This window comes from Sinocyclocheilus grahami, unplaced genomic scaffold, assembly GCF_001515645.1.
Source record: "Sinocyclocheilus grahami isolate Dianchi unplaced genomic scaffold, SAMN03320097.WGS_v1.1 scaffold831.1, whole genome shotgun sequence".
Lineage (NCBI taxonomy): Eukaryota > Metazoa > Chordata > Actinopteri > Cypriniformes > Cyprinidae > Sinocyclocheilus > Sinocyclocheilus grahami.
The window spans coordinates 845,294-869,253 of NW_015506010.1; the positions used below are offsets into that span (position 1 = coordinate 845,294).

General features: G+C 37.7%; 2 protein-coding genes across 2 annotated transcripts in view; both read left to right on the forward strand.

Annotated features, from left to right (window-relative positions):
- Positions 1 to 21,493, forward strand: part of LOC107562640 (G kinase-anchoring protein 1-like) — a 23,900-nt gene extending 2,407 nt beyond the window's left edge. Inside the window, exons 3-10 of the mRNA XM_016247314.1 lie at positions 7,183 to 7,344; positions 7,439 to 7,516; positions 14,141 to 14,273; positions 14,353 to 14,385; positions 20,232 to 20,336; positions 20,420 to 20,490; positions 20,601 to 20,678; positions 21,166 to 21,493. Of these exons, the coding sequence (XP_016102800.1) occupies positions 7,183 to 7,344; positions 7,439 to 7,516; positions 14,141 to 14,273; positions 14,353 to 14,385; positions 20,232 to 20,336; positions 20,420 to 20,490; positions 20,601 to 20,678; positions 21,166 to 21,207 (702 nt within the window). The 3' untranslated portion in view covers positions 21,208 to 21,493. The remainder of the gene's footprint in view (positions 1 to 7,182; positions 7,345 to 7,438; positions 7,517 to 14,140; positions 14,274 to 14,352; positions 14,386 to 20,231; positions 20,337 to 20,419; positions 20,491 to 20,600; positions 20,679 to 21,165) is intronic.
- Positions 21,494 to 23,009: 1,516 nt separating this feature from the next.
- Positions 23,010 to 23,960, forward strand: part of LOC107562641 (FERM domain-containing protein 3-like) — a 55,088-nt gene continuing 54,137 nt past the window's right edge. Inside the window, exon 1 of the mRNA XM_016247315.1 lies at positions 23,010 to 23,244. Coding sequence (XP_016102801.1) covers positions 23,140 to 23,244 — 105 coding nt within the window. The 5' untranslated portion in view covers positions 23,010 to 23,139. The remainder of the gene's footprint in view (positions 23,245 to 23,960) is intronic.

The following is a 23,960-nucleotide window of genomic DNA, read 5'->3' on the forward strand; positions in this document are numbered from 1 at the left end:
ATATTTGGCATGCTAAATATCTGGAGCTGTCGGCGATTCACAATCACGCTGTGTGAAATTAGTTTTGACTGAAAAACACATCGGCGATGACCTGTGGGAAGTTCGGGGAGGAGTTATATGAAACATAGTTTGCGGAACAGTGTTGCCAAATCCACGATTGCCACCGGTTGTTTTTTGTCAGCAGGTTGAAGCGACCCCAATAAGTGATATTTAGGCCCTGGAATGTGAATTGTACCAGGACAACCCCTCCAAAAAAAATGTTTTATTTACCCCCAAATGAGATTTTTACAGGGGGACCCCCTCAAAAGCAATTGGGCTATTTTCAGGCTAGTTTTGAGTAGTAATTGGGTGGGTTTTGTAGCGAAAACCTGGCAACCCTGCACCAGACAGAGCTGTCGGCGACAACAACTGAATGCTACCCCAGATAGTCGTTCAGTGTGAAACCAACAGTGATGTGACGTCTTTGAAAATCGTGCAGTGTGAACTCGGCATTAAGGGAACGTTCCCTGTAGGTTATTTTTTATTTTATTTTTATAACCTAAAGGGAACTGTAGGTTATTTTTTAGATTTTTTCATAACCTAGAGAGAACGTTCCCTCCAGGTTATCTTTAGTTGTCATAACCATGTAAACTAATTAAAACTTTGCAGATGACTCTGATTATTCTAATGGTGAAATGTGTATTTTAAAAAAAAATCATATACAAACTATTTTTGCAGAATTTCATGTCTGAAATAAGCTTTTAATAAAGTGTAGACATCAAAGTAGTCAAATCGCATTATAATGATAAAATAATTACTACTTTATAGCTGAAATTAAGCCAAGGTTAAGTGTAGCCTGAAAAGCATATCATAAACACTGGGTTTGTGTGTATCTTTCTTTACCGCGCGCCTCTGATCTGCACGCGCTTCTCTCCTGTCTTCTACATAAAGCCGCGCACACACACGCATAATTTTAAAATGAACAGCATTCGTTTATTGATCTCTTCATTGAATAAATACTTATAATTAATAGATACATGAGTAAATATTGTGATTCCAGAGAGATTTGACGCATCTAATTAAAGAGAGAACATGTTAAACGAGAGTTTTTTTTTTTTCTTTTCTTTTTTTTTTTACTGACCAAAAGAGAGAAGCACGTCATCGTTAATTCAGTGGTAAGAAATGAATGTAATATTATCCTACTTAAAGTCAAATAAATGTTATTCATTTTTAATGTCTGGAAAAATTTAATTTACATTTTTAAAACCAAATATTTTGTTGAAGTCATTGTTATTTTGTGCTTAAGAGGCGTAAAGTCTGGGTTATTATATTGTAAATGGTAGTTATAATAAAGAACGGATAATTCAATCTCATTTAATGCTCCTTATGATGGTTAAATGTGCTCTGATTATCTTTAATGATTAAACAATAGTTTAAAACAAGACATGGTTTGTAGTACTGATTATTGAGGTCCATATCCGTCCGCCTTCCATACTCTACGAGATGCGGGGGTGCTGGATGATTACTGACGTACAGCAGCGGTATCGGAGTAAAGAGGTTAGGAGAACGTTCTGGGAACTTTCAGAAGACATTCTGTTATGCCTTCTTTCTTTGCGTGAAAAGTTGGGCGGTGTTATGCAAATCTTCCCACATCATGAGGTAGATATGTGGGGGCGTGTTAGAACGAGACGTTTTAGGTAGGTGTGGCTGACTCTGAACTTTTATAAAGTATATCTCTTTGGATTTGAGACTTTAGTCTTAGCAACTTTACAGATCTTCTTTATGCACCAAGAGCTTGTAACGCTCCAAAGAGAAAGGAAAAATTGAAATCACATCATATGACCCCTTTAAAATGCTAAAGCAAAACATTTAAACTTTTCTTACGTTATCACAAACATTCTAAATTAAAACTTACCATTGACAGAAACGGTCAGCTCTACTGCCTTTTCTTTTGCATTTAAATCTTTATTACAAGCAATCCTGCGGTTCATAAAGAACTTTAAGAACTTTAAAATGATTGCCTTCTTTATCTAACTGTGCACTTTTCCTTTAAACCTAGTCAAAAAGCCATAGCCTATGTGTTGACTGTGAAACACAGTAGACTTTATTTATATGCATTTTACTACATTTTTGTGTTAATGCATGTTCATATTTACCGCAAACAATGTGCTGTTACTTCAATTCAGTGCTTGCAGCGCAGCAAAAATAGACTCGGTGCGGAAACGATCTCTGCACTGCTGCAGACGCACCGCTCCTAAACGCACTGGCGCACTGCAACCGTGTGTGCAGTGTGAACGCTTTAATCTGGTAACATGAGAGCAGAAAAAATACGCACTGCAAACAAAGTAATATGAACCAACGGTGTGTGTGCGCTGCGAGTGTGCATGAGCGCACGGTCTCTAGGAAAGTGCACGAGTGTTAAATGGTTTAAACACCGACAAGAATTAAAAAGAGAAAATGCCATTTATAAAATTTAGTGACAATGCGACACTGCCTCGATAGTGCGAGTGACAATTCGTGTGTCAACTGTGCAGCATGCAGCTCACTTATAGAGTAGACACGATGTGATTTGAATCATTTGCATTTTGAGAGAGAAAGAGAGCGCGCGCGGTGTTTCACTCACGCTGTTTGTGAAATTGTCTCTCAGAAACTTTTTCAAATTACTTTAAGTTATTTAATGAAGAAATATGAAGGTGAGTACATTATAATTATTTCACCCACACCGGACCGAGACTGAGGCGGCGCCGCTGCATGTCGTGCCAAACGGCAGCGTCATCAGCTTGAGATCGGCGTTTTTAGAGACCGCCGATCAAACATCCCAAAGCGATTATCGGCCGATAGTGATTGGTAGCCGATCAATCGGAGAACCCCTAATTATAACATCTCAAATACTAAAATAAATAAAATGTGTTTTTGCATAATTCTTGATGAGTTTGATTGACAGCTATGTTAGGCAGTGTTATCCAGGCCTGAATTCGTGTGTTTTCACCCATTTAGTTAACCTATTTTGCAGTTGTGTGTTATAAAATGTTAGCAAAACAGCAGCATTGCATAATTCTGTAAAAAAAACACTTTAAAAACTCGCACTGATGCGGGAAAGAACCCGTAACGGTAAGACTTTTCAGTTCCGAGTGGCTTATCCAGTTCTTTCTAAAGCCGGGAACACACTACTGTCAGGCCGATTATGAGTGTCATTTGAGCTCAGTCAGTGTTTAAATTCATTTAGTGTGCGGTGTCTAAAGAATTTAAGACTAGCTGTTGCCAGTCGTCTTCATAAAGATTATTTTTATAATATTTACGACTGACACTGGGGACTGACTGCACCTGTTTCCAAATATGAAGGTCTATTAACAAATAAAAAATCCCAAACATGACATTTCTGAATAAAATAAGTTTATACACTACAATTATAGCTAATATATTTGAGGAAATATGACGAGGAAATACAGGTTACATAAATAGGCTATCTTTGTACTTTTACTGTAGAATGATGAAATGAAAAGCAAAATTCACAGATGACATTTTAAATGACTTCTGTTTCGGAATAAATAAAGCAGTATTTGATTTTCTTTCTAACTGATACTCCGGTGTTGTATGTGGACAGGTTGTAGCTACAGTTCTCTTGTATGTCGATGTTGTGTGACTTAAGAGTATTTAGGGATTGGGGCTATTGTGAATGATTTTGTTATGTTGACAATGGGCACGTTCGTGACGTGGTAGTTTTACTGTGCGTATCTTCCACTGTGTTCTACTGTTTATTTTTCAAAAGGATCAAAGAAAAGAAGATTGAAATGACCTGGGCTGCATTTCCCAAAAGCATTGTAAGCCTAAGTAGATTGCAGACCTATTGCCACCAATGAGAAACGCAGCCCTGAATATTGAGTCTGACTCCGTTTGTTAGTTAATAGTGCCCGCTCACTTTTGCCCAGGCCCGCCCAAAAATAAAATTCTGCCTATGCCACTGCCTTTATGTATTTCATTCCATTTTATTAACCAGTGTCTTTGCTGCTCTCCCTCGATGATCCAATTAATAAGCAAAAATTACTTTAGATAAACAATTGTTACCATGGACCACAAAACCAGTCTTAAGTGTCAATTATTCGTATGGTTTATTAGGATGGGACAATAATTGGTCGAGATACAACTATTTGAATATCTGGAATCTGAGGGTGCAAAAAAATCTAAATATTGAGAAAATCGCCTTTAAAGTTGTCCAAATGAAGTCCTTAGCAATGCATATTACTAATCAAAAATGAAGTTTTGAAATGTATGGTAGGAAATTTACTAAATATCTTAATGGAACATGACTTAATATTCTAATGATTTTTGGCATAAAAGAAAAATCAATACTTTTGGCACATACAATGTATTTTTGGCTATTGCTACAAACATACCCCAGCGACTTAAGACTGGTTTTGTGCTCCAGGGTCACATTTGTTTCTTTTTTCTTTTTCTTTTTTGCTAAAGAGTGTTGAACTTTCTTCTCCTGAATCCAATTCTTCATGCAATCCAGAATGGCAGCACTGGCATCTATCTATCTATCGTTCTATCTATCGTTCTGTATGTCCTTTTATATATCTATCATTCTTTCTGATATTGATTGTCATCTACCTGTTGTTTTGTAATTTGTTCTCTAACTCTCTAACTGTGAACCTGTCTGTCTGCTATTGTATCTACTTGTCTGTCTCTCTGATTGTCTGTATAACTCTCTATCTGTTGATTTGTCTTTCGTTATATCTGTGGTTCTTGTGGTTCCTGTATGTCCATCTGTCATTATTTTCAATCAATTTTTTTATCATTCATTCTGTCTGTCATTCTTAGGGTTGGGTATCGTTTTTTTTTTTCCCGATACCGGTGCCAAATCGATACTTTTAAAACCATTCCGGTGCCTGAACCGATACTTATTAAAGAATAGATAATGCTAGTGTTAGAGGCTCTTTTTTCTTTATAAATAAAACAAGTAGTTAGAATAGAATTTGTTTCTTTTTTCTTTTTCTTTTTTGCTAAAGAGTGTTGAACTTTCTTCTCCTGAATCCAATTCTTCATGCAATCCAGAATGGCAGCACTGGCATCTATCTATCTATCGTTCTATCTATCGTTCTGTATGTCCTTTTATATATCTATCATTCTTTCTGATATTGATTGTCATCTACCTGTTGTTTTGTAATTTGTTCTCTAACTGTGAACCTGTCTGTCTGCTATTGTATCTACTTGTCTGTCTCTCTGATTGTCTGTATAACTCTCTATCTGTTGATTTGTCTTTCGTTATCTTTTTATCTATTTCGTTGTCTTTCTGTGGTTCTTGTGGTTCCTGTATGTCCATCTGTCATTTTTTTCTATCAATTTTTTTATCATTCATTCTGTCTGTCATTGTTAGGGTTGGGTATAGTTTTTTTTTTCCCCGATACTGGTGCCAAATCGATACTTTTAAAACCATTCCGGTGCCTGAACCGATACTTATTAAAGAATAGATAATGCTAGTGTTAGAGGCTCTTTTTTCTTTATAAATAAAACAAGTAGTTAGAATAGAGAGTGAAAATGTTAGAGGATCAAGTTTTTTAATAAGAAAAAAATTAGAAGTAGCATTAGAATAGAGAGTGCTAGAGTTAGAGGGTCAAATGAAGATGAAAAAGATGTGTTTTCAGCCGTTTCTTGAAAATATTAAGGACTCAGCTGCTCATTCCACCAGGAGGGAACAGTTAATGTAGAAGTCCATGAAACTTTTATCATAGGTAGAATGCTAAATGTTTCAATACAAGCATTTCAGTCAAATGCAATTTATGCAATATTTCAAACCTTTAACCCATTTGGGAAAATCAACCCATGGCAACAGTTTAAAAGTAGCCCAATTCTGTGGAAAAAACGCGACTTTGCAACCCTGCATCAAACAAGAGCTACCGGAGTCAGCTTTGACTGATCACAGGTCGAGAATAAGGAGAGATTACTGACAAGACCATGCTGGAGTATTTGCTGCTCAACAGATTCTGAGCTCATTGACAAATATCTGGTCTTGTAAGATGTGCTCTCTTTACACAGAGTGCGTGTGATCGCGAAATTGAAAGTGAAAATAAACAGTGCAAACGCTCATTCAAAAATATTTAAATACACCGCATCCTGAGAGCGGCTCCCTGATGCACCAAAATTATACACAATATTAGAATGTTTAAAGGAGTGGACACAAAAATCGCAGGAGTGAAACGCATGTTGCGGGAGCAGGCGGCAATGCTCAGAGATTCAGCGGGAGTGGGATTAAGAAAACAGCCGAATCCAGGACATTTTGGGCAATTAAGAAATCCTGGCCGGACGCATTTTTGTAGGTCCAAAAAGAGGACATATCCGGGGAAAAGAGGATGTATGGTCACCCTAATTTATTGCTAATCGATGTATTATTTTTAAAGTAGCATATGGAATTTATTTTCTGCCTCATTCTGTAACAAGAAGCCTCATCAGATCACAAAAGAAAGCATTTGACTGGTGTTGTGGAGTAAAAAGGTTATAATGTTCTCTTTTGTTGGACAACAGGTTTAGAAATGTGAATACAAGGGAGGTTTAGCTTTAGGCATTTTAATTTAAGCATGTTTAGTTAACGGAAGGTTACCTGCTGCCATCAGAGCAAGTGTACTTACTGCATTCACGCGCTCTTCGGATGCTCCCGCGTTGTGCTTTTAAGTCGGAATGTGAAAACATGGACACTCTCGTTACTACAAAGATGTGTTGGATTTGTGTTATTAGAGCTTTCCGACTTGAGTTCACGTGCATTTTCTCAGTCGGGAAATTATTTTTCACGTGCGGTGCCAGTGATGATGATGCTTACGTCCGTTTCGAAGAACCAGAGGACAAATATTTCAATCGATCGCTCCGGCATGGCACCGAAATCTGCGTTCGGATTCGGTTCTAGTACATACCGGTTACATAGGTACCGGTGCCATATTGGTACCGGCTTTCGGTACCCAACCCTAGTCATTCTTTTATCTGTTGTTAGTTCTGTATATCGTTTATTCCATTGTTCATTCTGTCATCTATCTATCTGTCGTCCTGTGTATTGTTCTGCCTGTTGGTCTATCTAGGACTCTGTGTTCATCAGAGTTGATGTTTATAGCATCCTTGCAGGCACAGAGGGTGGCATGTTGTAGTAGTTCTGTTTTGGGTAAAGCATCAGCTAAATGCCTGCTAACAAAGAGTGTTTGTCATTACACACTGCAGCTCAGAAGTCTTGCTTTTAAGAAGATCCCTCAGAAGTCAACAGCACCTCCCACCACGCTCACGCTGCAGGGTTTAGCCAATGATCTGATCAACCCGGCAGCGGTCCATCACGGCTCCAAGCCCCAGGAGAGCTGGCAGGAGTGGAAACAGAGAGATGCACAGGTAAACCTTCTCACTAAACCTCAGAATCTGACTTTCATATGGCCCATTTCTCTCCGGCTTTATGCAAACATCTTCATGCTTGTGTTTGTCCCAGCTGACCTGTGACTTGTATGAGGCGGATCTGGAAAAGGCCTTGATGCTCAGTAAATTGGAATTTGATCAACATAAAAAGGTACCATATCAGGAGAAGATTGAGTTGAATGACTCTAAAAATGTCATGTTGTGTCAAGTTAAAAGTAAAATCACATTTTCAAAGGTTTTATTAAAGGGGTCATATGATGTAGCTAAAAATAACATTATTTTGTGTATTTGGCGTAATGAAAAGTGTTTATGCGGTTTAAGGTTCAAAAAACATTATTTTCCACATACTGTACATTATTGTTTCTCCTCTATGCCCCGCCTTTCTGAAACGCGTCGATTTTTACAAAGCTCATCGGTCTGAAAAGCAAGGTGTGCTCTGATTGGCCAGCTATCCAGTGCGTTGTGATTGGCCGAATACCTCACGCGTGTGACGGAAATGTTACGCCCCTCACCATACTGTGATGCCCTGTCTGGCCGGAGCGATGATTCAAAAACATGAAAGCCCATTATAAACGAAGCATTCGTTGCATCCAGTGGGGACATAATTATGGATTATAATGACTTATACTGTCTTTTTACACGTTGCGTTGCATCGCGCCGCATAAACATAAAACCACGTCTGCATTTGTGATATGAGAAATTACAAACAACTGCCCAAAAATTCACTTTAAATATAAAAAATATAAAATATAAAAACTCTTTTAATATAAAAAATGTACTTGCAGTCCATGAGTCAGAACAGCCGGCATTGTAGTCTATTCTCCCAGGATCAGTAAACAGTCCTCCATAAAATGTGCTGCACACATCTGAATATTTGGGTTGAACTGTTCTGGAACAGTGTTGTAAATACAACTTAACCACTGATTTCTAGTCGTGTCCATTTTTGGAAGGCCAAACAAAGTAGTTTCGCTTTCACAACGAAACACAGCATCACACACCGCGGGCTTGAGTGAGGAACGGCCGGAGGGCTAGAGTGAGCAGAGGCGGTGGGCTTGTGGCAACCACATGAGACGACCCCGGGCTGGACTCCGCTTCGTTCACGGTTAAAGCCGATCTGGCGATCCACAGCGCGAAGTTGTTGTATTTCCTCAGCAACCAGCACAGATCAGCTCTAGGCATGACGAAGCGGATATCGTCCTCTTTTGGAAGGCCAAGCAAAGTAGTTTCGCTTTCACAACGAAACACAGCATCACACACCGCGGGCTTGAGTGAGGAACGGCCGGAGGGCTAGAGTGAGCAGAGGCGGTGGGCTTGTGGCAACCACATGAGACGACCCCGGGCTGGACTCCGCTTCGTTCACGGTTAAAGCCGATCTGGCGATCCACAGCGCGAAGTTGTTGTATTTCCTCAGCAACCAGCACAGATCAGCTCTAGGCATGACGAAGCGGATATCGTCCTCTTTTGGAAGGCCAAGCAAAGTAGTTTCGCTTTCACAACGAAACACTTCATGACATGGCGGCGGCAGCAACAATACTAAAGCGAGAATAAAAGTTACGCCGCCTTTCTTTGCGTGAACATTTGGGCGGCGTTATGCAAATCTTTCCACATAGTGATGTAGATATGTGGGGGCGTGTTCGAACGAGCCGTTTTAGGGGGGCGTGGCTGACTCTTAACTTTTATAAAGAATATCTCTTTGGATTTGAGACTTTAGTCTTTGCAACTTTACAGATCTTCTTTATGCACCAAGAGCTTGTAACACTCCAAAGAGAAAGGAAAAATTTAAATCGCATCATATGACCCCTTTAGTTCACACGTACCATTCAGGTTTGTTATTTTACAACCTGAACTGTCCTTGTCTTCTCATAAAAAGGTCAAATTATCTAATATTTTAAGACGCTTTGCCCACGATCTGCAGGAGTCCAGGAGCCAGTAGGGTTTAAAAAATCTATATTTTTCAAAGATTAAAGAAAATAATATAAGAAGATCAAATATTATACTTAACTATTTAAGTTAGAGAGGAAGTTTCAATTTTTTGTTTTTGTTGTTTATATTTTTCACATCATATCAGGACAGTTATATTATCATTACATTTTTTGACTTTTATGCCTTAAACTCCACCCCAAAAAATACAAATCAATATACAATTCATTAAAAAATTAAATCAAAACATGGGACAAAAATGAGTGTCATGTCATTGCCCCAAATATCAAATATTGGTGTGATGTTCAAAGTAGTCAATACCTTGTCATGTAACTCTTTTATCCGATGAAGAGGTGGACAGGGGAAGAGCAAGAATCAAAGTAATGGTATAACTGAATATCATATAATCATCATAATTCACCATGTGTTTTTGTGTTGAAAGTGGAAAATTATTGCTCCACAACAGTATCCTGTGAGCTTGAAGTGGAGACCATCTCCTCTCTAACCCACGATAACGATACAGCACACAGTATAGATTCAACTTTAACAGAAAACAATATAAAATAAAAAGTAAGGCATAAATGGATATACGTACAATATGAATATGAAATGAAAAACTAATGTGAAACTGAAAATATATAGAAATAACATGAAGTACATCACAAATATATATAGAGATCGACCGATATATCGATTTACTGATATTTTCCCCGATATTTAAGCATTTTACCATAATCGGATATCGGTTTTGTAATATCGGATTCACCGATAAACGCCATCTTGTGGGCTTTTTGAGAATTGCGTGCAGGATCGCCATTGCAGCGCGTCTGAGGGGAGAGAGACGACAACAACGGTGTGCAGGTACTTGATATAGTTGCTATAGTTAGTAAACTTTATTTAACATAGCCATTTATGCACAAATTAGATGCATTACATAAATGTCTGATATGTAGTTTATGCAGCTTGGCTCTAAGAAATAGAGACCAACTCACGGAGTCACGTAAGATAATCCGTCAAGTCCTGTCCCAATAGAGACATAACTTTGCCTGAATTAAATAATATGCAGCCATGAATAAGCTCATGTTGGAAATAAAAGCGCTGAATTGAATTCTCTCTCTGTTGTCTATGCTCATCGTTAGTCTCGTGAAGTCAGAGTCCCGTAGATAATCCGTCAAGATCCTCTCCCAATAAAGACGTAACTTTGCATGAGTTAAATAATACAGCCACGAATGAGCGCATGTTGGAAATAAAAGCGCTGAATTGAATTATCTCTCTGTTGGTATATTTGCTCATCATTAGTCTCGTGAAGCCACTTTTATATTGCTGTTCGCTCACCGGGTTGATGCTCAGGATTCACTTGTTTAAAACACCCTAAATTGTATTAACATTTACTATATAACCATTATTTCGCTAATAAACATCTAAATAAATACAACTCTATGGAAATTAATTATTTATTATCTCTGTGAGCGATCGCAGTTTTAGTTATAGTTCTGTGTAATGCATAGATAAATCGCGCTGTCAGCAGGCATTTCATAATCTAGAACGACAAAAACATTAATAATTCTGATATAAAATTCCAGTTGAGAAATGCAATAAAATACAATGTTTTGTTTGTTACATTCCAGAGAATATTATTCAGTGAATTAACATTATCCAGTGAATTATTCTTCACTTTAGCCTATTAAACAGCTTATAAACCTACTAAAACTGTAGTTTAAAATTGTTGAAAAAAGTTGATATGACTCCTGTCCTTTATTTATTTTCTCCATTTGAAAACGTTAGACATTCTACATTTATTTTGCTTATTGTTAATGTGTTGTTGCTGTTGATGCTTTTTATAAATAATGTTTATTATTGTTGTAATATAAAGATTAAATTTAACATGAAAGACTGCTAATTTTCAACACTTAAAAAAAAAAAATGACTGAAAAGAGGAAAAACCAAAGTGAAGTATGTTCTTACTTCACTCAGTCATTTATTTACTTTATAACAGTAAATAAATATCGGTTCTGCATATCGGTTATCGGGCACATACATATGCAAATAATTGGCATCGGGTATAAAATATCAATATCGGTCGATCACTAAATTTGCTTTCTTTATGCTGCACACACGCAGGTTACTATTAAGAACTTCATTTAGATCCTAGTTAGCTCATTCTCAAATGAAACAATATTTTTCCTGACATAATGATTTGTTTACCACCTACCACATGATTATACTTGGGGCTGTGCACGTCGTCCTGAAATGAAGCATGTCAGTGGAGTGTATACATTGTACACCTGTTGATGAAATGTTTGTTTATATTTTGAAAGAAAATGCTTAAAATGTGAGTAAAGACAATTATAATGTTACCAAAAAAATCTATAATAGTTCTTTTAAACTTTCTATTCATAAAAGAATCCTAAAAAATGTATCCCGGTTTGTACAACAATATTAAGCAGCAAAATAGCGGTGATAATACTTCTGTTCATAAGTTTACATGCATTGCAGAATATGCAAAATATTAATAATTTTAAAAATAGGAGGGATCTCAAAACTTGCATGTTCTTTTTCTTTTTTTTTTTTTTCTTTTTTTTTTTTTTTTTTTTTTTAAGTACTGTCCTGATTAAGCCAAAACAAAATAACTGAACTGTTCTGAAGGTTACATTCCTTTGAATCTTAAAGGGGTCATGAACTGGCTTTTTTAATTATCTTATACTGTTGTCTGAGGTCCACTTATGACATTCGCGTGGTTTTTACATTCAAAAACATCAAAATCAATAAGTAATAGGCTACTTTCTACCCTGGTTTTGAGGCCTGCTGGAGAAACGCTGGTTTTTATGGCCGTGCCTTATTGAAGACTCAGAAGTAAACGCCCACTGCTGTGATTGGATAACAGTTTTGCATCGTAAACTACCTTTCTGTGTGTCTGTTTGACAAGCTACGTCCTTCATAGTTGGAGCCTTCTGTGACTTTAGACATGTGTGCATATTCAGGACATATCAAGCGATCTCTAACAAAGCAATAGTGACACAGTACAAATATATTTTACTCGCATGAGTGTGCTGCGCCATTCCTGTCGGATCCAGTATAGATGGCACAGCATTGCTTTTTAATCTCATCGCTCAAACGAACGCTTTTTAAACAAACGCTCAATGTTTTACTCGCTTGACCTGGAACTTCATTAAAAGTAAAGTTCAAAAACGCATTCCTAATATTTGAATCCAAAGGAAGGTTATGCAGCGACTGTGTTCTTCCACAACCAGGCACTGCACAATATTTTGCGATCTGGTTGCTCGATCCGGTTTAGCGCCACTTACGTTATTTAACATCAAAATCAATAAGTAATAGGCTACTTTCTACCCTGGTTTTGAGGCTGGCTGGAGAAACGCTGGTTTTTATGGCCATGCCTTATTGAAGACTCAGAAGTAAACACCCACTGCTGTGATTGGATAACAGTTTTGCATCGTAAACTACCTTTCTGTGTCTGTTTGACAAGCTACGTCCTTCATAGTTGGAGCCTTCTGTGACTTTAGACATGTGTGCATATTCAGGACATATCAAGCGATCTCTAACAAAGCAATAGTGACACAGTACAAATATATTTTACTCGCATAAGTGTGCTGCGCCATTCCTGTCGGATCCAGTATAGATGGCACAGCATTGCTTTTTAATCTCATCGCTCAAACGAACGCTTTTTAAACAAACGCTCAATGTTTTACTCGCTTGACCTGGAACTTCATTAAAAGTAAAGTTCAAAAACGCATTCCTAATATTTGAATCCAAAGGAAGGTTATGCAGCGACTGTGTTCTTCCACAACCAGGCACTGCACAATATTTTGCGATCTGGTTGCTCGATCCGGTTTAGCGCCACTTACGTTATTTCCCTACTATGTCATGCGTGAATCAGTGGGCGGGGCTACAGAATTAGGCGTTGATGTTCTTCTGTGGAGGCGGAGTTTAATCTATCTATTACGTCATAGGGCAGGCACATTCCAGGATCTGGCGTACGCTGGGCCTGGTGTCAATAAAAGCTTTATTTCAGTAACAAGGACGTTTTCAGTTCTGAAACTTACAGGATATTCTTTAAGTACGATGACCTCTTATATATCAAACGCTCATGGACCTGGATGATCTTTTTTTTTTTTTTTTTTTTTTGTGATAGTTGTTGATGAGTCCCTTGTTTGTCCCCCACTGTTCTTCAGAAAAAAATCCTCCAGGTCCTGCATATATTCCTTGGTTTTCCAGCATCTTCTACATATTTGACCTCTTTCCAGCAATGACTGTATGATTTTGACATCTGTCTTTTCACACCGAGGACATTTCATGGACTCATCCACGACTATTTCAAATGGTGAAAGCATTCCCTGATGCTCAAGAATGAAACACAATGTATTAAGAGCTGGCTGATACAATGAAGAAAGTGACTGGAAGTGGACACAGCTGGGCTAAAAGAATTGGTCAAATATTACAGTACAATAAAATTATTTTTAAGGCCATACAGTAGTTTGAGGAACAGAATGAAATTTAAATTATAGGTATTCAATTGCTTTAATTTAGCACCAGCCTACTGTTCATATCTCCACACTGCCAAATCGTCAATGTGCTACATGTTCATACTTGTGGAGGTTAATTTCTTGCTTTTTAAAATGTAGTGACAACTGTAACTACTCCCTCTTGTGGTTACAGTGAGATGCTGGAATCAAGAGGTCTTTAATCAATTGATGTAATACAATAACTGCAGTTGATTGTGCCACCATATTGTGCAATAATATCAGCTATTTCAATTCTTACTTTAGCATTTTCCTATTTTTTTTTTTCCAACAAGGCAGTACATGCTCTTTAATGTGTAATGTTATAATCTCTCAAGGATGCTGAAAGAACAGAGACGGGATCACCAAAAGCAAAAGCAGGAGGAAAGAAGGACAGAAAGAAGAATCAGCAGGGGAAGGACAAACGAGTCACTGTATCTCTCAAAGACTTCCAGCAGGAGGGTGGCGTGGGTGAGAATGCTGGGGTCTTCTCATCAGAGACAAATCGCTGTTACTGTACTGCTGTTCTGACTGACTCTCTCTATTACAGATCAGCTGAGCAAGAAGCCTGACAGAGAGGTGAGTGATTAATATGGACATACAAGCTCAGGCTGCTCTGAGGATCTGAAACACCCAGAGGGCCACAAGAGTGTACTTCAGAAAATTTGAAGGAAAAAGAGTTTTACAACATGTATTTTTAGGGCTGTCAATGTGTTAACTTAAGATAATATGTTTAATGCATTAACAAAATGAATAAATTTGATGTACCATGTTCTAAAAACTAGTCTTGATAACTTTTTACTTAAAAAAAAAAAATTATAAATAAAGTTTATACATCTTATATTAATCTAATAATGAGTTTAAAAAAAGATAAATGTCCTCCAGATAATATTTCAATTATTAAATTTTATTAATTTAATATTTGATTTATTATTAACTTTCTTTGTATTTGGCACAATTATATACATTGTTTATAATTATTATACAAATCTTTTATAATATAATAAATGATAGAATTATGTATATTAATATATTGATTTTTTTTAAATATCTTAATTTTGGAAACGTTGTCTTTGTAAAATCTAATTACTCTATATAAATCTTACATAGTGTTATCGTAGTATTATTTTTGTACTGTTTTAGTATTTATTAATATTTTTAATTAGTTTTTTGTATATTTTAATTTAAGTTTTATTAATTTTATTTTTATTAGCTTTTGTCTTTTTTATTTCTGTTTTATTTTTATATTTCTATTTAGCCTAAATTAATATTGACGTTTTAGTAATTTAGCAATAGTACTTCAGCTTAAAGGGATAGTTCACCCAAAAATGAAAATTACCCCATGATTTACTCACCCTCAAGCCATCCTAGGTGTGTATTAGGGATGTGTCACTATTTTCGAGTATTCGATTAGTTGATTTAATTATAGAATATCGAATAGGTTGTGCGATTATTGTCTTAAAAAATCTCCCCATGTTTTCCGTGCTGATGCGGTGGTGATGTGTTCATGTAAGCAGAGGGTGGCGCTGCCAATAACGCACCTAAAAGCTGTCAAAGACAACAGAAGAACACATTCTCACGTGCGCACGGTAGACTTGCGTGGTATTAAAAAAAGACTTGCGTAGCATATAACGGTTACAGTAAATTGGGACGATGTCAAATAAGAGTTCTGTGCGGACCGCAAACACCCCCGACTGGGTTAGAGATGTGGCTGAATCCATATTCAGAAAGGCGCGGAAAACAAATAACGCGTTCTACGGAGCCAGTATTGGCGCTTTTCCACTGCATGGTATGGCTCGGTACGGTTCACTTTTAGGGGGTTTTCCACTGGGTACAGTACCTGGTACTTTTTTTTTTAGTACCACGTCGGTTGAGGTTCCAAGTGAACCGTACCGTTACCAAAACGTGACGTGTAAACTCTGCTGATCACTGATTGGCCGGAGAGAATCGTCACTAACTACGTCACTGAACTTGCGCCACAAACTAGAGGTCTGCATGGGCTTTAAATTGAAGCCCGAACCCGGCCCTAACTGACGAAAATGACCATAATTTGCACGATGGAAGAATTATCGTCTTGTCGTATACAACCATTCAAAAAATCGGTAAAATGTATGTGACGTGTAAACTCTGCTGATCACTGATTGGCCGGAGAGAATCGTCACTAACTACGTCACTGAACTTGTGCCACAAACTAGAGGTCTGCATGGGCTTTAAATTGAAGCCCGAACCCGGCCCCTACCCGAAATCGTCTGACCCGACCCGAACGGCACAGTTAAATTTAGAGCCTGAACCCGAAATTTGTAATTTTTTTTCCCCCACAACGAATAGCCAATTAAAAAAAAAAAAAGCTGTATTTCACGATTGCATGCAACGGTCAGTAAACAAATACATGTAAAGAAACAGAATCATTAAGGCTTGGCCAGTTCACAAGGCAAAATAAAAAACACTTTATTACCAGTTATGAAAGTTTATGAACATCAGGTGCAGCGGTCACATACATTTTACCGATTTTTTGAATGGTTGTATACGACAAGACGATAATTCTTCCATCGTGCAAATTATGGTCATTTTCGTCAGTTAGGCTCGTTAGCATTCGGCCTGCTTTAAATCAGACACAGAGATGCAGTGCGGTAAGATTGCATTTATTTGAATTAATTAATTATATAATTTGAATTAGCGAGAGAGAGGGCTGAAAGTTGCGTGTGTGAACCTGCGTCTCTCTCTCTACAAGCAACGAGGCTTAGTTCCTTCAAAAACAGCAATTTTACCCCCTCATTGCAGAGAAATATAACGTTGCGAGTCAGTAGCCTGTCGAAGCTATTTTACTAATAAAAGTTTCCGTGCTGTGTTGTCGTGTGCAATAATGTGCAGTAATGTGTGTGCGTCTGAAAGCAGCGTAGCCTAGCCTACTACATATAGTTTTAGTTTAGCTATAATCCCGAACCCGAAGCTATTCATTAAACATTAACCCGACCCGAAACCCTAAAGTATTTCTGGATAGCAGACCTCTACCACAAACACAACAGAACCGCTAGATTTAAATCAGCAAGTCAGCGAAGGATCGAACGCAACTGTTTTGAATGAGCGCACCTTTTTTTAACAACCAAAATGTGGCTGTTTCGTTGTCTGTTGAGGAAGTAGACGTTCCTCTCGTTGATAGCAGAGGAGCGGATCCAGCGAGAGCTTGATGGGGCGACGTGGAATCAAAAAGTTTTTCAGGAGTTGCGGCAGTAGAGGCGGCACAACTATAATGACATGTGAATAATCCTGCCTGCTCTAAAGCGGTACTGAACTGCAGTGGAAACGCAAACCGAGCCGTGCCGTACTGAGCCGTGCCGAGCCGAGTCGTACCACACAGTGGAAAAGCGCCATAAAGGGAAATGGTTAGCCGCCTGCTAACGGTAGCCTGTTACATTACAGTACATAGCATTTTACTTACCACAAAAACAGAGTAAAGAGAGATGGCTGATAGGATGATGGCGAATGATTAGCAGATCCTGAGCACTACTGACAAACATCTAATCTTGTAAAATGTGTGGTAAGTACTGCAGAGTGCTGCTCCGTACGTACGTGTGATCACGAATCTCGAAAGTGAAAGTAAAAAAACAAGCGCGAGTTCAAAAGCGATTTCAATGTCCCCGCATATTAATAACGGCTCCCTGATGCCCGCAGTTTATATACATTATAATTACCCAACGATATAATTTCGACAGAAGATAATGAAGTATAAGAAGAGTTTGGTTCCAAAACGCTATAAATCTTTAAATATAAAGTTTTCTTTACCAAGAAAGTGGCAAGATAAATTAATTACAACAATAAAATAAAATTTCATCATGAACATACATAAACAACTATCACATTAAAATACAGAAATTCCAAAATGACATTTCCCTTACATTCACCTTCCAAAAGTGCATTCATCTTTGCCATGTTACATTCATTTAGTTGACTAGTACTATACGCTGTATTAACAAAAACATTAATGGCATAAATAAAAACACTTACACTGACAAGCTACGCAATATCGCGTTCATAATCGAATGCAACTCATCTGCGATTTATCGTGCAGCCCTAAGTTTGTTTGTTGATCACAAAGTACAAAATAGATGAGGAAAACTAGGATGCCGGGTGAATTCATTACTGTCTACAGTGCGTAGAATGGTGCGCTGTGATTGGTTGAGAGGCTATATCGCATTCTGCAGCGAAGGGAGACTGGCGTTTGTCGCGGTTTGGAAAGAAAGAGAGAAAACATGACAGAATAACTCGGCGGATATCGGATTTTGCGTAAAATAAAAAATTTACTTTTCAATACCGACCCGATGCAATACTGATTTTGGCGGAAACGTTTCATATTTTTCCTCCCATTTCATATCTATCCCCTTTAGGGGTTCCATTTTTTAAATGGAAATCTCCTAGCCTTATGAGCAGTTAATTTATGCTAATCGACGGACTTATTTTAATAAGTGCCGTCATTCGTTTGTGTTTATTATATTAATATGTTTCAGCACGTTACAATCATTATATGGCTTGCGTTAAGGTAGCCTATCTTCTGAGTTAAACAGTTTATCATACAGATTGAAAGTGTGAATCCCATCTCTCTCCGTTTATGGGTGTTTGCGTGTGCATGCGATTTTCGAATAATACCCTGCGATTTTCGAATTCTAACTTTGAAACTTTATCCCATACCTAGTGTGTATGACTTTCTTCTTTCAGACGAATACAATCGTATTTAAAACTTTATAAACCGTAATCTGTAGCTTCCGTTAACGGTTGTAAGCAGATGCTAGAGAGTAGCATCCGGCGGATGAGGTAGGACTTGGGTGTAGTTTTGTTTACAGCAAAGGAAAACCAGTCTCCTCATGGCTTATATCGAAATCCTCCAACGTTTTTCTTTAAAATCCTCTTTTTGTACTTCTAATTCGTGACCAGTGTTTTGTTTTGCTCTCTCCGCTGCGCTTTCGTGTTCGTCACTTCTCACCGGAGCTTATGCTACACATACGTCCTACATCAGCCGCTGGAACGCCACTCTCTTGTGAACGCGCACTCTAGTGGAAGCTAGAGATTACGGTTTATCAAGTTTTACATATGGATATTTTTCATACACAAATGCATCGATTTGCTCCAGAAGGCCTTTATTAATCCTCCGGATATGGCAAAAAAATAAAATCTAATAAAAATCTTCACTGCCATTATACAGCTTGGAAGAGCCAGAACATTATTTAATATAACTCTGATTGTTTTCGTCTGAAAGAAGAAAGTCATAAACACACAGGATGAGTAAATCATGGGTAAATTTTCATTTTTGGGTGAACTATCCCTTTAAACTTACTTTATTTCACTTACTTGCCAAGGCAACATTTCTTATTATCATTTAAGTTTTTCATGTAATATTTCTTTTATTTTATTTCAACTTTATTTTAGTTAATAAAAATGCATTTTAGGTTAGAATTAGAGTTTTTATTTTCTATGAGCACTTTATGGAATCCTGTTGACTTGTATGCTTTTACTATAACTATTCCTCCTTCTAACTTTGAAACTTTATTATTGCTATAATTTTTTAAATCATATATTCCTCATTTGTAAGTCGCTTTGCATAAAAGCCGCTGCTAAATGAATAAATGTAGATGTAATAGTTTTAGCTTTAATTAACAATAACAACACTAGTATACAGTGGGTACGGAAAGTATTCAGACCCCCTTAAATTTTTCACTCTTTGTTATATTGCAGCCCAAGGCTGATTTAGATTTTTATCAGTGTTTGTCATAAGAAAATACATTTTGGATTATTAAGGTGATAAATAACTGTTGTGATGGTTTTGATGTTCTGCTGGAATGTATTTTTTACTAATGCTAAATTAACAACTCGCTGTGATTTAAAGGGCTCTATTTATTATGCTCTTTTACAAAGTCGTATTTGCCTTTTTTTTGGAGGTGTACTAGAACATGCTCTCATGCTTGGTGGTTCGAAAAACACATTATTTTTCACATAATTTACATTATTAAAATATTTTCTCCCCATCCTGGCACAAACAGCTCGATTAGTTCTGGCTTTGATGAAGGTCCGCCTTTTCTCTGATGCAGCAGCTCTTCTTCTTCGTTTTCTCTGATGCACTAACTCAACCAAGCGTTCTAACCACGACTTCACCCCTCCCCACCTCCCAACCATTCGAATTTCTGTAGGGGGGAATTATTTATAATGATATTCCAATGAGCCGCTTTGTGACATCACAAAGCCCGGAAAACAAATGCTGTAGTCCAAACGAGCCGTTCGTTGTAGTTCTTGAAAAGGGATTTAAAAAACGAAATATCTCCCTTTGGAGTGGACTTTTGAGATGTGTAACTTTCTAGATCTTTTTTTTATGCCCAAACATACACACTACACACTGACTAAAATTAAAAAAGTGAAAAAGCATAATAGGACCCCGTTAAGATTTCAGCATGTTTGTGTTTACTAATTGTCTTTTTTTTCAGGAACGATATAAGGAAGTGAAGGCCAGAAACGCTCAGCTGCTTAAAATGCTTCAACAGGGAGAGAGTGAGTGCAGAATATCATACAAACCTGACATACTGCAGCCTAGCATTCATTCTTGGTATTTATTCAGCTTTCTTTATATTCAGTGAAGGACAAAGCTGAAATTCTGCTGCAGGTGGAGGAGCTCCAGAACATTAAAGAAGAGCTGTCCTCACAGGTGTGTGTCTGCACATCCACTCATTCACTGGATAGACCAGCTTTAGCCTCAATCATAGTGCTGTGTTGCGGTGATATTTTTGTGGAACAAAATGTGTTTCCTCTTTCCAGGTGACACAATTACACACATCTCTGGAGCAAGAGAGGTCAAAAGTGAAGGGCCTACAGTCAGAGCAACCGAAACATCAGGTACGAAACATCCAAACCTGCTGGGACTATCACAATGACAGAGAATTTGTATTTAAATCAGCATATATATATGTATGCATGTGTATGCGTGTGTGTGTGTGTGTGTGTATATATATATATATATATATATATATGTATGTATTTTTTTTTTATACAGTTCCTACATGCGCATCGCTGGCTGTGCTCCCTCCTCCATCAGCTGTAGCTGATGCGGCCCTTAAACGGGTGCCAAGGGCCACAGCCTGGAGAAGAAAGAAGGAGAATTTGTATTTAAATCAGCATATATATATGTATGCATGTGTATGCATGTGTATGCGTGTGTGTGTGTGTGTGTGTGTGTGTGTGTGTGTATATATATATATATGTATGTATTTTTTATTTTTTTTAATGAGCATAACATTGGTTCAGTTAAAGAAATCTTACAGCAAAAAACAAACATGACATCACCAAAATCTTAATTATGTTTTTTGTATTTTGTGTTTTGCAGGGGAACCGGAAGGGTAAAAAAGCATCAGACGGGGACGGATGAAGATTCATGTTAGAGGACAGACAGCTTGAATGTTTCACCTCCTTTGTCAAGCTGCTAATGCCTTTAATGTCTGTTCGAAACACCACACACTCTTAACCGAACTACCACCGTCACACACGTACTCCTGCTTATTGCTGCATACTTCTGTCACCCTGATCACAGTGACTCGTGAGAGGAACCGAAGTTCTGCTTCTACCCTTAAATCCACTTCTGTTCTCTGCACTATGAATCCAAGGCATACAATCCTGAGTTCTTTTCAATAAAGATGCTAATCTACTTTTTCAAAGTGTGTTGGTTGTTTATGCATGAAACTGACTGTTATTTCATTCTCGCCAAGTATCTTTTTAAGTAATGAATGTATTCACAGTGTTCAGTCCATTTACTTCAGTCAATAAATCCATAATATTCAGAGCAGGAAATACTTGATGACGAAAGCACTGATTAAATTAAGAGGTTATGCTTGAAATTGACACATCTTGTCACTTTACATCTGATCTAGTTACACTTTATATGTTCATATGCCTAGGGATTAAGATACATTTTTGGTACTTTAAAGGCACTGAAAATACAATGCATTTGCACATTGTCAATGTTTTTAAATGTCTTAATGGAGGTTAAACTATAAACATACATGGAAAAGTATGCTTAAAGTAATACTTCTGTTAAGGTAATAACCGGCAGTTACAACAGTTGTTACAGCGATACAATTATGCTGACTTAATGTTAACCATAAAATCATGAAATTACAAATCCTGTATAAATGTATCCTTTTTAATGTTATATATTTGTTTACTTTTTAAAATCATTTTACTAATAATAATACTTTTTTTTTTTTATTATTATTTGCTATATTTTTTTTAAAGTATGAGATATATGTATACATGTGTACATATTCTATGAGTGTTTTAAAATTAAAAAAATAATGTTAGATTTATTTCATTAGTGACAATTTGATGTCCAATCAAAATTGTCGTTTTGGATGCATTACACACATTAGCCTACAAAAGGACTTTAGAAAGCTGCTTAAGAAAAACAAATAGTGCATATTTCATTAATGTTCATTTGTGTTTCACATAATATCAGACAGGCTGTTAGCCTGTGCATCAGTGTTGGACATGTTTCTGCAGGTTACATCGCTGCGCCAGTAGGTGGCGACAAATCTTACGAATGATTCATTTAACGCATTCTTCGCATTTTTACTTGCATATTCGGACGCTGGCATTGGCTAAAATTCAGAAATGTTCAGGATTAATTGATAAGGATTTAAAAAAAAAAATTTTTTTTTTTTTTACAAAACCTTTCATAATGCAATTTCATAGGCTGTAGAAATGTCCATGACATTTTCAGATCTATTTATTTTCGTATTTGTTATTTTAGGTCTAAAAAAAAAAAATCACACTTAAAAATTGTAGGTTTTCTATGATCGTGGTTATCATTATTAGTTATTTAATATGCAGCAACATGCATAACTAAACACTCCTATATTTGACAGCAGAACTAAACATACTACTTCACATTTTGTTGCCACAGTGAAACAAACAAACAACCAAATAAATACTTTAAAAGCTCGATCCCATCTGAATTTAGTATGGTTTTGCAGTAGCACAAATAGTAGGCTTAGTAGTAACTATTCAACTGAGGCGGAGACCGTACTGTAACTCGCGTTGTTATGGCAACACACGGTGTGCTGCTGGCTCCAGGTGAAGCTGCTGATGCGACTGAACTGATGGAGGGAGGCAGCGCGAGCGCGTGTGTGTTCGGGACGAAGAGAGGGAGAGAGAAGCAAAAAGGGGGATCGTTCTCCCGGTCCTATAACGCCGCATCTCTCTTTCCTCCTCTCCACTGGCGGCTTAAGCGACGCGTAACCCACACCCCGTGCTCCTCTCCCAAACCAAAGGCGCTTTTTTGCTTTGCTATGCGGAACCAAGAGCCATGAAAATGCTTCGATTCCGGAGTCCGAGCGTCTCCTCCCTCGCGCAGGAGGTCCAGTGCACGGTTCGGCTGCTCGACGACTCCGAAATCTCGTGCAGCATCCAGGTAAGGCGCGTGTGCGCCAGTGCGACGATTAGCTGGCATAACGCGTATTATCAACACATGGTGTTAAACGGAGAGGTTCTCGTTGGCTGGCCTCTGTAAGGTGTATCCTCGCGCGTGTTTGGGCAGAATGCGCCTCGGGGGTGATGATGAGGCTTTGCTCGTTTCATTATCGCATGTTAAACAGTTACGCCCTTGACTTGCTTTGTAGCCTACTCGAGAAAGATGCATGTGCAAAATGCGGTTCGTCTATAAATAGCAGAATTGCGCAAAATAGAATTACTGGAAGCCTGCTGTCACTGTGCGTAATTTCATTTGCAGTGTCTTGTAGCGGTTTTGGGAACGGAGAGCATGATGCAAGGCGTCCGTGTGTCTCGTGCGCGGATGTAGATTTACCTTCTTTCTTTTCCAAGAGATGAGAGATTGCTGGACTAAAGTCTGTGATGGACACCAGTTTGCTGTGGGACCTGTTTGTTTCATCAGTAAAGTCAAGTCACTTTTATTTATATCTAGCACTTTTAACAACATGTTTTAGCCCTTGTGAATCCAGAGGTGTAAGGAGTACCTAAAAACCATACTCGAGTAAAAGTACAGATACCTTACAGTGAAAATTTCTCCACTACACGTTACAAGTCACCAACTCCAAAACAACTTGAGTAGAAGTCTTAGAGTGTCTGATTTTAACAGTACTTAAAGGGGTCATATGATGCTGCTAAAAA